The 17,143-nt window shown below is 43.0% G+C and overlaps 1 protein-coding gene across 1 annotated transcript in view; it reads right to left on the bottom strand.

The window, feature by feature from the left end:
• slit1b (slit homolog 1b (Drosophila)) overlaps positions 1 to 11,279 on the bottom strand; it is an 80,665-nt gene extending 69,386 nt beyond the window's left edge. The window contains exon 1 of the mRNA XM_078273884.1: positions 10,553 to 11,279. Coding sequence (XP_078130010.1) covers positions 10,553 to 10,875 — 323 coding nt within the window. The 5' untranslated portion in view covers positions 10,876 to 11,279. The remainder of the gene's footprint in view (positions 1 to 10,552) is intronic.
• Positions 11,280 to 17,143: the final 5,864 nt, after the last annotated feature.

Here is a 17,143-nt window from a genome sequence, read left to right as displayed (position 1 = left end):
ATCTCATAAGATTTGTCTGTTTGTTGTATGAAGAGAAATGGAGAGAAGGAAAGAGACACGAGGGGACGAGATGAACACAAATGCAGCCCTGATGCAGCGTGGTTAATCGAGTTTTGTGCAGCATGGCGGGGTCAGGGGTCAGCTGAGCGACAGACTCCCCTCGAGTGGCGACTCTGCCAAACAATAGCTCATTATAGCAGAACGCGTCACACACACACACACACACACACACACACACACACACACACTCACTCACTCACAGCCTCAGTGGGCAGCGAGGCAGTTGATCTGTTCAGCTCTGCTCTCCACTGTTCTGACATGGAGGGAGAGCAGGAGGAGGGGGGGGGGGAGAGATAATGAGATATGTGGTGTGGTTAAAGAGAAAGAATTAAAGATGAAAGACATACAGTGAGTAGAAGCACTGATCCCAATCCTAAGGTATAAAACAACATTACCAAAACTCAGGCATCATATTGGCACTAGTACTGGAAACGTTTCGAACAATAACTGCAGACATGGCACCCATCTCTTCTCTGCTTCTCTTCATAGTCATCAGATTCATCTACCAACCCTTATAGAGCTGGCTCAGGTTTGCCTTGCACCAGCTCTTAATTATGCTGTTATAGTTTTAGACTGGCGGGGGACTTCCTTCCTTTGACACACGGAGCTCCTCTCTCCTCTCTTTCCATCTGTGTGCATCCATGTCCCAGAAATGCTTGTTACTAACCTAGCTCTGGCGAGCTTATTCCCCTGAGTCCTTATGTTTTTTTTCGCTCAGCAGTTTTCCTTGGATTAGGGTGTCACCTAAGTCATGGTTGCAGCTGTCGCCGTGGTCCTGCTCCGCGCCCTGCTACGCCCTGCTACGCCCTGCTTCACTGTCCCAGGTTTCTCCCTAAAAGGACGTTTTTCTCACCACCCGAGGTTTCTTCCTAAAAGGAGTTTTTCCTCGCCACTGTCACACTAAATGCTTGCTCTTGAGGGAATTACTAGAATTGAATTGTTGGGTCCAATTAATCGGCCGACATTTTTTTTTTTACATAATCGGCATCAGCCAATATCCCAGTATATCAAGCCGATTAATAGGCAGGTGCATCTGCAGGCATCCTAGTGTTAAAAACATGAATAGGCGACATTTTTTACAGCGCACCCAGACCAGCTGCCTCCAGCCCCTCCCCTCGTGAAGTCTTGCCGTGTGTCTCGCGCAGTCACTTCAGGCTCAGACGCTACCGTTAGCAGTAGCATGCTGCTGGTGTTCTTGCCTTGGGATTAACTGTACTAATGAAACCGTACAAAACACCGCAGCCACACCGCTGTGGAAGCTCCCCGAACGTCATTTATCAGAGTCTGGTTGTTACCCCTGTCAGTGGCAGTCTCATCCACTCCTATAACGGAGCTAACTGGAGCTAACCGCTAACGGAGCTAACTGCTAACGGAGCTAATCGTTGCTAACAGAGCCTTCAGTTCTCCGTGCCTGTATCCATTAACTGTCCCCAGAACACAGATACAACATTTCACCAAATGAACAATGATCTAACAAACAAGGTGTTTTAGAGAGACTTTAGAGAGCCCTAGTCTGATGGAAATAGTGTTGAGATTAATAATAACATGTCACTTTCTGTGAAGCTTGCAGATTTGTATTCTCAGAAGTTTAATTATGCTGCTAAGTGCACTAAACTTTATTTTTTCATTGAAAAGTTTATTTGACAAAGTTTATTTTCTTCTTACCCGTTTTGTTTATTTAATATATTTTTTCATACATTATTTATACAATATACAGTATGTTTTTACATTATACGTATACAAGTGTAGATTGGTGAAGTGTTCAATAAATGTTTTTGTTGAGAAATTCTGTGTATATTAGTGTTACATTTTATCTTTCAAATAGAGGTTTAAAAACAAGCACACATCGGCTGACCCTGATTTCTAAAGATCGGCATCGGCCAGAGAAAACCCATATAGGTCGACCTCTAGTTGGGTCTTAATATATTGTAGAGTGTGGTCTAGACCTACTCTATCTGTAAAGTGTCTTGAGATAACTCTCGTTATGATTTGATACTATAAATAAAATACAATTGAAATTGAATTGAATATCGATCTCTACCCTGGACCCTTCAGTACAGCAGGCCTCTGTGCATAGCCCGGTTAGTTACAAGTCCAAAAAAGTTAAATACACTATCCTCCTAGCACATGCACAGTAGTGTACCAGGTATGAGCCTCATCCCATCTTTTCCTTGTATGCATGGAATATACAGTATAACCCAGTGTTTCCACATCCCTGTATTCTGGTTGGGTATAGTCTGGATCGATGGAAGAACATTTCCAGGACAAAGAATTGTGATTCATTCAGAGAATGATTGTAAATGTTTAAAAAATAATATGTTTACAGCATTTACTATCTAACTGGGAGGTTTTGGGACAGATTGGCGGGATTGCTGTGGACGTAGTACACACGTCGATTCATGTAGCCAGAACTATCTCCACAGCGCTGTGGAGCAATGGGAGAATAGGTTAGGTACAATGGGTTCCACATAATAATAATAATAATAATAATAATAATAATAATAAATAAAAAATCAATCAGTAGGTTCAATTCAAATTTAAACAATATCCAAGATTGTATAGTCATTCAACATCAAAGACAGAAAAGAGGAAACATGATACGTGTCTTGAAAGTGGTCAAACATAAAGATACCAAATATCAGCACAAAGTTTTTGCCATCAACCGCTTCTAAAAGATCCTCAAACATAAACACACAGTGCACAAGGGTACACTGAGCTAATGTGATCCTGCTAATCAACTGAGCATCTGGATATCAAGATACACACACATACACAAAATCATCCTCCCCACAAAACCACAAATACAGTACAGAGCAATAGTTTACAGAGCAGTCTCAACTGGTCTGCACAAAATAGAAACCCGACACTTTTCTGCTCCATCACCTATTTACAACAGCGAGCCAATTCAAACAGAAACCTTCATTCAGTGTGCGTTGGTTTTGTCGAGGTCCACTCTGCCTGGTTACAGCAGATGGGCCAAGAACGGATAAACGCAGTTTAGAGATTGAAAGTGTAGTTTAGGAATTTTTCCATTTTGTGTTAGCTTGTTTTATAATTTCTGGTCCACATGTGTTTAAACCACTGGGTACCAGATGTCAAAAACCATCAAAGCAGCTCAGCGATTATCATTTGAATGCAGAGGTGCAGCACCAGCAATTTCACACCAGCAATGTAGAGTGAGCCAGAATTGCGAATTAGAACTCTGACAGGGTGATGCCGGACCCCGACACTAAGCGGAGGGGTCTTGAATCAGCCTCATAGAGGTTACCTGTCTGCATTAGGGTTGGGCGATGTCCCCTAAATTGGCAGTTGACGATGCTCACAGTAAAACATGGCGATGGACGATGATGTCATTGTCGGAGGGGGCTGGTAGGGGCAGTTTTTTACAACTTGACCTACTTTCACTTAGCTAACTACGGTGCTGTAAAGTCAATCAGATGTCCGTGATCTGTGTAACGACAGTAGAGTGGGACTGGAAATTAAAAATGTAATGAGTTTTACTTCAAAACGGCACAGACCAAAGAAAGAAAGAAAGAAAGAAAGAAAGAAGGCTGTTGCCTGGGTTACCCATTTGTTGACCTGCTGCTACTGACATGTTGGTTGATTGAATGATTGCGTTGGTGTTTATTGTCGTCTGCTTTTTATGTGAATGGTTGACTGCAAAATTGGGGATAAAGTTTGGGATAAATAAAGTTGTTTGAATTGAAAGCAAATAATAAAAAAAAAAGGAACGAAAGGGTGGCTATAAGCAGGAATTCTGACCAAAAACGGCATGTTAGACATGAAATACAATGCAGGAAGTCTAGTTCCCACTTTCGTCACAACAGACGCGAGCCCCTGCGTTGGCACCCCCACTGCGCAGACGGACTGTCTCCATTCAAATGAATGAGAGCGCTGCTGACAGTGACAGACAAATCTGCAGCCTGCTAAAAGTGAATGAGTGACTTTGTGAGTATCAGATCTGAAAAAAAGTTTCTGTAGTTGTTTTGGATTCAGATCTGACAAACCACACTGCGTTTTAGTGAAAGTGGACAGATCCATGATCCTAATCACATTGTCAGGATCTTGGTTACTGAAAACCAGCATCAAAACGGCAGTATTCTCTTCTAGACAAACCAAAGGACGGAAATCTATTAAGACCATGGTAACTGGTCCAAACACTTCCCACTAACCCTTTGGAATACCTATTCAGAGCAATTCTGTGCAACCCTTGGGTGGTTTCTTCCTTTGTTTGGTCACATGAGAACAGAGCAATCAGTATAAGAAGTTAGTGAGCGGGAGGTTTCTCTGGACCGTTCCAACCAGCCCTGGAGTGCTTCATTTGGACCAAGATCTGACCATGACCAATATCCCTCCCAGACACTTGGTAAATGAGCCAAAGACTGGCAGCAAATATTCTGCTGCTTTGAACAAAGTCATTTCCTGACCAGGAAAGAAAACTACAGAAATCTGCTGCGTGAATTATTACCAAGTCAACACAAGACTGCACTGCAGGTGTAAAAGCAGCCGTCATTTTTACCATCACCTTACTGTTCCCCCTCCCCTCTAGCACACTTCGTTCACGTCATCATCCTTCCTACTTTCACCTCCCCAGTTCTCCTCTTTCATGTTCACCTCCCCTCTTCTTCCTCTTCCCCTGACAGCCTTAAACAACTCTTCCTCCCTGTTCCTCCTCCGCCCCTTCTTTGCCTTCTGCTGTTCACTCTCCTCATCGCAGTTGCAGCACAGTGGATGTGACTAATATTAGTGACCACACACACACACACACACACACACACACACACACACACACAACACGTCTAATAACACTTCATTAGCAGCATCTTTCCCACTGAGGTGCTGCGGGGGAAATGGTAAGATGATTATTAGAGACAGACAGAGAAAGAGACAGAGGGAGAAGCTGAGAAACGAGGTGCACGTGTGTGTGTGTGTGTGTGTGTGTGTGTGTGTGTGTGTGTGTGTGTGTGAATGCGTGAGACAGGGATAGGTAAGAAACGGAAGAAAATAATGCAGCTACTTAAAGAAAATAATTAATTCAGCTAGTTTACAACAACAAACGATACTGAACGGTACTAAAACTATCTCAAAAGATGGAGGTGTTCATCTTCCTACCATCACTATTTGAAAATGTAACATCAGCATGTCTTTCCAGAGACAATGTCCAGGTTACTCAGGACAAACCACAGGGCTCAATGTGGACAGTTGCCAAGTTTCCGATCAAAAACGTTCACAGTGAGGTCTGTGGATCATCCTGAGTTAAGTCATGTTCCTGAGTGTTTCAAACTGGGTTTTAAAAATGCTGTGAGCATTTAAAAACTAGGTGAGGTCTTTGCCGCTTGTACATCGCTGTCATCACCAGCGAGACAAAAAAATGAATCTCCATTCACAGTCCTTGACAGTCATGCTGAAGTAAATAAAGTAGGGCTGCAACTAATGATTATTTTCTTAGTCGATTAATCTGTTGATTATTTTCTCGATTAGTTGTTTGGTCTATAAAATGTCAGAAAATGGTTAAAAATGTGGATCAGTGTTTCCCCAAAAATCCCAAAATGACGTCCTCAAATGTCTTGTGTTGTCCACAACTCAAAGATCTTCAGTTTACTGTCACAGAGGAGAGAAGAAACTAGAAAGTATTCACATTTAACAAGCTGGAATCAAAGAATTTTTACTTTTGTCTTAAAAAAATGACTCAAACCGACTAATCGATTATCAAAATAGTTGGCGATTAATTTAAGAGTTGACAACTAATCGATTAATCGATTAATCTTTGCAGCTCTAAAATAAAGATTTGAGTAGCTCAGTTGCACTTCTGCACTTCAGTTCATCGCAAAATAAAAATGATACAGTACGTAATAACTGGAGTAGAGTTTGATTTGTAAGTTCTGACTCTCAACTTTGAATTTAAAAGAGAAAGAGGAACAGAACTACACATTCAAGTTGAACACGTTCTCCAAAAATCTGGCACTGTAATAACGACATTATGGGGCCTTCCGCCCGTTTGGGGACAAAAAAAAACATTGGTCCCCGTTAATTTTAGGGTTAAGGTCAGGTTAACTCTCCAGGGAAATAACGTAAAGTCAATGCAATGTCCTCATAAGTGAACAAGTTAGCTTTGTGTCTCTGTGTGTGTTTTTGTGCTAATCTTCCTCACACTCGATTAGTTGCCTCACTGGCAGCTACACATAATGGCGCGCACACACACACACACACACACACACACACACACACACACACAAATACTTAGGAACACACACACACGTGTAGCTTGACTAATATTTTTCTCAATGAATCATGCCCAATTTATATAATGAGGAATCCAGAAACAGAAATAAGCAGAAACAGTCGGAGAGTCAGTTTTTTCCAAATTGCAACGTGTGACAGACGTGTGCGCGCACACACACACACACACACCTCTCAGATACAGAAAGATTAAACATAAGAGTCCGACACAGACCTCTAAACACTCTCTCCTGTTATGTGCAAACACAAATTGACATCTGATTTTGTTTCAGGTTTGACTTTTTAATCCGAACGCAGCCAGTACACTCATGAGCATGCTTCACAGAGATGCTCTCTCTCTCTCTTTTTTTCCACACACTTTCCACTTTTTCATTCTCGGCTCCAATAACCCTGCTCATCAGGGCCCAAATGGGCATCCATTTTTCAGCGTTGCCATGACAATCCAAAGAGGAGGGGGGTGTTTAGTTTGACTGGTGCAGTCACCTTGATAAATGACCCTCTTATTGCTGCCCGTCTCCCAGGGAATACTGTACACACAGTGTGTCTCTCTCTCTCACACACACACACACACACACACACACACACACCTCTCTCTCTCTCCCCCTGTGGCTAGCTGTCCAGCTGACACACACACTCAGATCACTTTACATGCTAATTGGGCGACAAGCCCTTTAACAAATAGCTATTTAATGAGTTGCTCCTCTCCACCGCAGCGCAGAGCCCGTCTGAGTCTACAGGATGGTAGACTGCTAGAGCTCTGGGAGGTCACACTGGCTGTTTGCATGCACTGAGTAACCATGAGTCATTGGTCATTCTCTGGTGTAGGTCTTGTTCTTTTTTAAAGTTCACACAAATCACAAAAATGCATATGAAGGTTTGGAGATAACTGTCTCTGAAATTTCTGTCGACATCCCAATGCAATGGAGTTGAATCGAATTTCAGTTGTGGTAGCATTGAAAAACTTTCTAGAAGCAATGTCTCTGGATTTGGATAGTTCACAGATCTCACTATGAGTTTACATTGGAAGTACTTTCTGCCGAAGACATAAGTCCCTTCGAAAAACTGCTGAACAGCATGTTCTGTAGATTTAACAGAGGATCAGAGATACTGTGTCTGTAAAGACACGCCGCTGGTCAGTGTTTATTTTGGTGGGTTTTCAACTGTTTATCAAGTTAAGATATAGGACGAGTTAGGTCAGCTCAGAGCGGAACAGGAGCTGGGGGGGGTGACTGCTAACCTAGCTCGATTAAAAATGGAAAAAATGTGTCACCGAAAGCCGTCCCATTTGGTTAAAATTTTGCAGAAATAGAAATGTAAAAACAAACACATTGGGGTTTTAGGGTGCATCCTGGCATCTTAAGGTTACTCAAATGTGGACAAAACCTCACAATCCCCTATTTTATGTTTTTTTATTTTTCTGAGTAAACCACTCTCAAAATGGACCAAAACAGCCAATTACACGTGTGATCCCTTAATAATGCCTTGGTGGATTTGTCATATACTGTATCTACTTCACTGTGGACACTGTGTCAGTTCTGATCACAGTGCCTTAGATTCCTGCCAGGGATAGAGACATGAAAGACTACACGCTGAACAAAAGGCCAATTACAGTATAGCTCGGGATTTTTTAAACGATACGTAAAAGAATCTTGAGCCTAAAAATCGATATCGAATCTGGACATTTTCTGAATCGTGCAGCCCTATTTAATATGCACAGGTGAACCAGCAGGGGCCAGTGACCGACATCGGGGGTCAACCACGGCGCCTGAGCAGTTACAGTTGTCAAACCAGGCAAGACAAGGCAACACAATTCTTTCCACGTGGGAGTCGAAATACGTCCTCACACAGAATCAGTTGTTTTGCGGATAAGGTGACAAATTGCTGTGCCAGATGCTCATTTTTTGCCTGATGCTGGTCTGATCCCACACCTGTTGGGTCGGGCCAGTATCAGGCTGATATGGATCCTCCTGGCGTTACAATGTTAAACGTTACGATTTCATTTTAACATTCATAACATAAATTGCACCTTTCGGCTCTCCTAAATGAAACTAAATCCACATTTATGTCAATAAGAGTTATGACAGCAGGTGTTTTTCCACTCTGTCAGTTACTATTACTTTGTACAGCAAGAAAACCTTTAGCATAGGAACAGTTACCATCTCAGCAGTATTAAAAAAAGACAATAGAGAAAGCGGGTCTGCAGGCTCAGAGTTTTTTCCGGGCCATTTCTCTTTGACCCTCATCCCTGATCATAAAGCTATCAGCCTCAGAAGGGAAAAAACATTCTCCACGCTACAGTAAACCAGAGAGGAGGACGGATAATGTATCTCTGCCGGCACCCCTGACAATCATCAATTATTCACACACGGGCACTCTGGAACCTGAAATAAACACACACGCATAAAACATACAAACACATACATGTTCACCCTAAACATACAGCACATACACTTAAGAGAGGGACAGAAACAGATAAAGTGTTTCCTTTTTTATGTACAGTACACACAGTCAATGCTGCCATGTTCATTAGGTTTTTTCTCATTAGGAGTTTCTAAAGGTAAATCTCCAATGCAAGATTATAAGATATCAGTGACATGCCTTGTAATTTGTGCCATTTATTGGGTGCATTTTCCCTTTTTTTGTGAAAAAAACTTGTCAAAAAAGGTAGATACCAGAACTGATGTCACATCAAAAATATCTCAGTCAGCTAACAGTAGTGGCAGTGCATCACAATCAAATAGCAGGGGGTCATTTGGATTTACACCCAGATTTCGCATCCTCTGCAGAACAGGCACTGGAGAGACCAATTAAGAAACCAACAGTATCAGCAGCACACCAGAATGCAGCACAGCAACGGTACGTTGAGAGAAGAGGTATGACCATCACATTTTGGGTTGTTTTTTTTTTACTGGAAAAAAAGAAATTCTCACTGTTCTCATATAGACACTATTGGGATCCTAGAAAACCACATACTGAGCCAGAGCAGCTGGTATATGTGCTAATATGTTCCAAGTGCTAGTTTCGGTGTGTATGATTCCTGAAGGTTTCATCTAAATCTAGATCAGTAGGGCAGTAATAACAGCCTTTCTAAGTCATAAATAGTAACTTTTGATTAAAGCGAAATGTCATGTCTCAAAGTGGAGAGAAAATTGGATCTGCAATGTCTGAGAATACAGTAGTTAGCTAGCTCAATATTTTTGACTTATACAGTAAGTGTAGTCTATATCCACAACATTTCACTTCTGGGATTGCTCCGGTGCCGCAACGCTGTGGAGGAGGAAGGTCTGGCAAAGCGAGACTACAGTAAGTGAAACCCTCTTGAATTTTGCCAATGAGGGCTTGGTTCCCCCTTCAGTGATTTCACAGTCTCAACAAAATTAAAGACATTTTAAGTTATAAGGAGCACACTTTTACTTTGAAAAATAGACTCGTCTTGAAAAGGAAGAAAAGCAACTTAAGAGGAACAACATACACAAATAAAATGAAATTGGATTACATTATTCTGAAGGTTTTGCAGCTATACCGTATAGGATGAAAAAGATACAGAGAAGAGTGGAATAAGAAAAAGAAAAGAGCAGAGGGAGAGAAAAATAAGATATACTTGGAATTTTTCACCAATGGGTGATGAGGAATTTGCACCGTGCATGAGATGAGAAGTATGAGAAGTATGAAAAACAAATGGAGATTCAGAGAAAATTGCAGCAAAGAGCAATGATGTTGCAAAATAATGTCGCACTCTAAATCCTGGGAGTCAAGTGGAGAGTCAAAGTGTGTGTGTGATATATAGTATAGTTAAACAGACTACCGGTAAAGAGAGCTTGAAGGAGCATGAAGGCACTGCAACAAACAAGGAATGAAACATAAAACGCACACAGACAAATACACACAAGGGATAGTATGAAATTACTGCAAACAGGGTGACTCGCACTGATAATTAAATTGACATCTACAGACTCATTTCCACCTACACAAACAAACATGAAACCCCTCCTTTCTCTTCCTGTTGTTTTTTACACTTACAGCCATCAGATATATGCATGTTTTATGATACTTGTGAGGACCTTCACGCCCTAAACCAAACCTTGAACTGGATCTTGACCGTGGACCCAGATTTAAAAGCCTCCTTTAATTGAGGAGCAGTGACATGCCGTCACTTTGAATGATTCCCCTCTGTGATCATATGGTCCCCAGCAATATAGACAAATATGAACACGCACACACACACACACGTGGTTAGTGTACGAGTACTCACAGCCTTTCAGTCCCTCTGGGGATGTTTCTGGGTACGGAGTGGATCCCCAGGCCATGGCAGTCCACCGTGTTCCCCAGGCAGCTGCAGGGAGTTGGGCAAGCCTCCACACCTCCCCATCCTGCCACCAGCGCCAGGACGCCCCACGCCAGCATCGTCCGCAGCCCAGACCGAAGAGCCCGACCTGGGGCCGCTGCCAACGCTGTCGTCCCGCAGCCTCCTGACCCAGCTCCATCCCCGCTTCTCCCGGGAGGCATCCTGCTCTCCTGCGGCACTCCAGCACACTGCAGAAACCAAGCGACAGATCCTATCCCCTCCTTTACCATCCTTCTCCCAGGGATGACTGACCACCAGCACCACCAGGAGTACAACCCCCTCCTAAAGTGGACGAAAAATGCTTAAAGTACAATGAGTAAAATGTTTGAAGAGGCTGAGACAAACAGCAGCACAGTCAGGTGAAGTTTAGCACGGACTGAACGGCTGCCACTTGATGCCAAAGTGGCCTTTCAGAGAGAGAAAGACAGACGGGGTGGGGGGGGGGGGAGAGAAAGACAAGTATATCGTCTTCTCCTTCTTCTTGTCCCCGGCTTTAGAGCTCCTTCCAATTGGCGTCTCTTCTTCTACTCTCCTGTGTTCTCTGCTCTCTCTCTCTCTCTCTCTCTCTCTCTCTCGTGCAGCCGTACAGTGTGTTTGCCTCTCCCCTCCACTTTTCATTGAGTCATTGTGCACTGAACAGTGAGCCACTAGAAAAAAAAAAAAGGAAAGGGGGGGGACTCCCTCACTCCCTCTATCTCTCACACACACACACACACACACACACACACACACACAGAGCAATCATCCATCAAAAGCTTTTACAAATAACAGCACCAAGACTCCTCCCACGCCACCACCACCCCCCTAGTCACACATGTACACACACACACACACACACACACACACACACACACACACAGCAGCAGCACCCAGAGTGAACTCACATCTATTCAGTGACAGCAGTAGCGGGAGCCACCACCTCCAGTGACGGCAGCCTTTTTCTCTCTCTCTCTCTCTCTTCCCCTCTCCCTGTGTTTGTCTATCTCTCTCACCCACATGCGCTCTCTTCTCTTGGAAAAGAAAAGAGCCCAAGGCTGCAGGGACATGATGAGAAGAGAGAGAGAGAGGGGGGGGGGAAGAAAGGGAGAGAGGAAATCGTGATCACATTGAAGCATTCGACCGGGAAGCCCCAGCGAAAATGTGAGGACAGAAATGAAGAAACAATTTGTGGAAAGAAAAAAAAATGTAAATGTGAGATTAAAGAAGCAAGGGAGGGAGTTCTGCTGCTAAATGAGATAACATTTTTTTTTTTTTGCAACAGCCCAGTGCCAAGAGAGCCCCCCCCGGGGCTGTAGGAACTTGGATTGGTTGGGAAGGGAGGGGGGTTTCTTGTGAGACTGGCATAACTGGAATGCCATAAGCTGCCACAGAGCTTACTCAGAAGTCTTTTATGAATTCACTGGCAAGGCTCTGAAATTCAAATGGAGTGTGGCTGAGTTTTTATCTTCACAGAAACGCTGGCTTCAGCTTTTGTGATTGCCATATTACCAAGAAAAAGAGAGGAGGAGAAAAAAAAATAGGAATCACCAGGAGCGCGGTGGAGGGTAAAGCCACTGAAAGCTGAGCCTACCACTAAAGAAGATTACTACCTTTTTGGGCCGTAAATTGCCAGAATTGTAAAAATGGACGCAATTTTCTAGAGCTCAAAGTGATTCCTTCATATTGCTTATTTTGTCCAACCAAAATTCAAAAGACGTTGAATGAATCGATATAAAATGATATAAAACAGCAGAAAAGCAGCAAATGATCACATTTGCGAAGCTTAACCCTGCAACTCTTTGGACTTGTGACTCTCTGCCAATCCATCAAGTAATCGACTGACCTTACATCGCAAAAAAGACTATGATAGTTTGGAAGGATAGCAGCGTGAGCCGGCTAACTTTTATTTTTTGATGTTTCTGTTTGTAGCACTTGTCAAATTTGTCACATCATCAGTGATTTGTACAATTTATAATGGCTCGATGGTGTTTTAAGCCCCCGTCGACTTCAAGGCACCTAACACTAACCATTGCCTAATTGTAGTCAGCGCTGCCTGGAAGACGACGTTGGGGGCTTTAACACCAAACACCTTTATAATGCGGATATGTGCAGTGCACTGCAATTACATTTTTTCGCTGAACAGATTTGATGCAGCGTTCGTTTGCAGGATGATGATCAACAACTGGAGGGCACAGTTTGCGAAGCTTTTTATTCATCACCATACATGAGTGATTATTGCTTGTGGCCTCACTTTGTCTTCTCCCTGCAGACTCAGTCTGATGGGTTAATTTAACCAGGCGCTTTTTACAAGTGATGGAAAACAAATTGGCCCCTGCTGCAGCTGAATTGAATGACTCATTCGGGCGATAATCAGCAACAAAGGAAGGGACGAGATGTTGACATCTCCATGGGGGTGGACCCCCTTATTTCTGGGGACATAATAGCTTCTGAGGCAGGGGTGGGTGATGAGGTGGTGGGGGGGGCGGCTCTTTTACTCCAGACGCGTCTGAATTGATTTCTGGAACGGCAGACCAGATGCTTTGGTCTCAAACGCGTCAATTCACAAAACCTTCAGATCATTTTCCTGCATTTAATATCATTTGGCCCAAAACAATTCAAATCTGATTCACAAGACTTTTCTATTGACAAATTAGCAATGCCGATAACAATAAATATGTGACGTTGTGACGAAAAGAGAGCTGAGCCAGAAGGCAAAGCTCTCAATCTACCGGTCAGTTTTTGTTCCTACCCTCACCTATGGTCATGAAGGCTGGGTCATGACCGAAAGAACAAGATCCAGGGTACAAGCGGCCGAAATGGGTTTCCTCAGGAGGGTAGCTGGCGTCTCCCTTAGAGATGGGGTGAGAAGCTCAGTTATCCGTGAGGAGCTCGGAGTAGAGCCGCTGCTCCTTTGCGTCGAAAGGAGCCAGTTGAGGTGGTTCGGGCATCTGGTAAGGATGCCCCCTGGGCGCCTCCCTAGGGAGGTGTTCCAGGCACGTCCAGCTGGGAGGAGGCCTCGGGGGAGACCCAGGACTAGGTGGAGGGCTTATATCTCTAACCTGGCCTGGGAACGCCTCGGGATCCCCCAGTCGGAGCTGGTTAATGTGGCCCGGGAAAGGGAAGTTTGGGGTCCCCTGCTGGAGCTGCTACCCCCGCGACCTGACCCCGGATAAGCGGATGAAGATGGATGGATGGATGGATGGATAACAATAAATAAATCATTTGGGTTAATATGATCACTTAAGACACCAGATAAAACAGATGCCAAATGTCCTCCTGGTTTTTAGGACAATATTCACACGTCCCACTGTTGTCGAGTGCAGGTGCAATGAAAAATATAAGGTTAAGATATTGTTTAAAGTGCTCATATTATGCTCATTTTCAGGTTCATAATTGTATTTAGAGGTTGTACCAGAATAGGTTTACATGGTTTAATTTTCAAAACACACCATGTATTTGTTGTACTGCACATTGCTGCAGCTCCTCTTTTCACCCTGTGTGTTGAGCTCTCTGTTTTAGCTACAGAGTGAGACATCACACTTCTGTTCCATCTTTGTTGGGAGTCGCACATGCGCAGTAAGTACTGCTAGCCAGTCAGAAGCAGAGTATGAGGGCGTGCCCTGACAGTACCTAGGTAAGGACTACTAGCCAGTCAGAATCAGAGTATGAGAGCGTGCTCTGACAGTAGCTAGGTAAGGACTACTAGCCAGTCAGAAGCAGAGTATGAGGGCGTGCCCTGACAGTACCTAGGTAAGGACTACTAGCCAGTCAGAATCAGAGTATGAGAGCGTGCTCTGACAGTAGCTAGGTAAGGACTACTAGCCAGTCAGAAGCAGAGTATGAGGACATGCCCTGACAGTACCTAGGTAAGGACTACTAGCCAGTCAGAAGCAGAGTATGAGGGTGTGCCCTGACACTAGCTAGGTAAGGACTACTAGCCAGTCAGAAGCAGAGTATGAGGGCGTGCCCTGACAGTACCTAGGTAAGGACTACTAGCCAGTCAGAAGCAGAGTATGAGAGCGTGCCCTGACAGTACCTAGGTAAGGACTACTAGCCAGTCAGAAGCAGAGTATGAGGGCGTGCCCTGACAGTAGCTAGGTAAGGACTACTAGCCAGTCAGAAGCAGAGTATGAGGGCGTGCCCTGACAGTACCTAGGTAAGGACTACTAGCCAGTCAGAAGCAGAGTATGAGGGCGTGCCCTGACAGTACCTAGGTAAGGACTACTAGCCAGTCAGAAGCAGAGTATGAGGGCGTGCCCTGACAGTAGCTAGGTAAGGACTACTAGCCAGTCAGAAGCAGAGTATGAGGGCGTGCCATGCTAGCAGCTAGGTGAACATTATAACGTGTGTTCCAAAGTGACCACGTTTGTCTCTGAAGTAAAGGCTGGACTACAATAGAGCTGTTTGGAGCAGTTTGTGAACAGTGTTTTCTGTTGGAGATGGTAAGTCCCTTTGGGGGGGACTTTGGGCTTTTTCACTTTGTAAACCTATAACATGCACAAAAAAGATATATAACACAATAAAGGAAAGTGAAAAAGCCAAAAAGCAGAATATGAGCACTTTAATATTCTGGCATGGCACCTTAATTCATTCAGCTGGCAGACATTTCTAGAGCGGAAACAATCAGTGGATTAATTGAGAAATGTATTGACTATTTTGATGGCGATAAAGTAATTTCTCAACAAAAATATCAACCATTGACTAGTTTTAGATTCTCAAATTTTAAGGATTTGCTGCTTTATTCTGTCTTATGTAACAGTAAACTGAATATATGGTGGAACAAGTATTTAGATCCCTTACTTAAGTAAAAGTACCGTTAATAGCAAATACAACACTGTAAAAAGACTGTGTTACAAGTTAAAGTCCTGCATTGAAAATGATACTTAAGTAAAAGTATGTAGGTATCATCAGGAAAATGTACTTAAAGTACTAAAAGCAAAAAAAAATCCTCTCATTTTAGAATCTGGAAACGATCCAAACAATTCTGTCAAACAACAACAAACTTCTAATCTGCTAATCATTTCAGCTGTCCTTGTAGGTCTATATATTGTTGGGTAGTTTAATTTATAATACAACATTGTATAGAATAAACTACATGTATTTTGTGTACAATATTTCTCTCTGAAATGTAGCGGAGTAGAAGTAGAAAGAGGCATGAAAAGAAGAGACTCAAGTAAAGTACAAGAACTTCAAATTTATACTTAAGTGCAGTAATTAGTTACATTCCACAACTGGTTTTTGGACTGTTGGTCGGACAAAACAAGCAATTGTACTAATCAGAATTCTGATTAAAGTTTTGTGTTCATTATCAATGTATGGGTGACATAAAAATGAAGATCTGGTGAGTTCTACTTGTGTACATTTGATTTTTAAGTTGCACTAAAGTGCCTAAAACAAGATGAGCTTCAGCACAGAAATTAAGAGTCTACAAAAAACAATCATATCGTGGTGATGGGTTTAGTTCTGACAACAAAACCTAAATAGCTAAAAAGGAGAATGTTGTGTGCTGGTAATGTCACATCAATGTACACCTCAGTGAAATGTTCTTTTACTGTGTAACTACATCAAAATCTTACTATTCAGGACCCTGGGTAGCTCACCTGGTGGAGCGCGCGCCCGTATGTAGTGGTTCACTCCTCGACACAGCGGCCGCAGGTCGGAGCCGACCTGCGGCCCTTTGCTGCATGTCTTCAGCGGTCCTATTAATGAAGGACTAGAAAGCCCAGAAAACAATCTTTAAAAAAAAAAAAATAATAATAATGTTACGCTACAATATATTTTCCATGCAGCGCTGAGCATTACACCACGATGTATACTACACTGGAAATTTTGTAGTACTGTTGCTTCAATCATGAAGAGGTTTTATTAAGAAACAGAATTGATTTTACTCCAGGGGAAAACCCTAATGCCCAGTCCTAATAAAAGGAACATGTCAAACCAGAAAAAAAAAAAAAAAAATCTATATATATATATATTTATTTATTTATATTATTTATTTAGTTCATACTATAACTGTGCTTAAAGCTATAGTGCGTAGTTTCTATCGTCCCCATGAGGAATTCTAAGTAATGACAACACTGTCGGTGCGTCCACATGATACAAGCCTTCCGTGATCGCGCACCAGCCCCACCCCTCCTCCAAGCAGTTGCTAGTAGCCAAGGAGGACACGGAGGATTAAAAAAACACGGACTCTTCAGAAGAGGTCATTAAAAGGACAATTCCGGCGCAAAATGAACCTAGGGGTTAATAACATAACATAAAACAGTCGCGTGCAGTCAAATCACGAACGCTGCGTTTGAGCTATGTTACTGGTCGCACGGCGTTCGTCTGCTCACGACTGTTTTCCAAGATGGCGCCCGCATGTAAACATGAACGCTACTGTCTTTATAATCTCTCTTTTTAATAAACTGTCTGTACACTTACAAAGTTATCAATGCTTCGGTTTACATGTAGGGACCATCGTTATGCTACTGTTGAAGTGTGGTGATATTTTGAGCCTTGTTTGTGGTATAAAATAGC

This window comes from Sander vitreus, chromosome 2 (assembly GCF_031162955.1).
Source record: "Sander vitreus isolate 19-12246 chromosome 2, sanVit1, whole genome shotgun sequence".
NCBI lineage: Eukaryota > Metazoa > Chordata > Actinopteri > Perciformes > Percidae > Sander > Sander vitreus.
The sequence above is the reverse complement of the archived record's forward strand: the minus strand, read 5'-3'. Positions and strand labels throughout refer to the sequence as shown.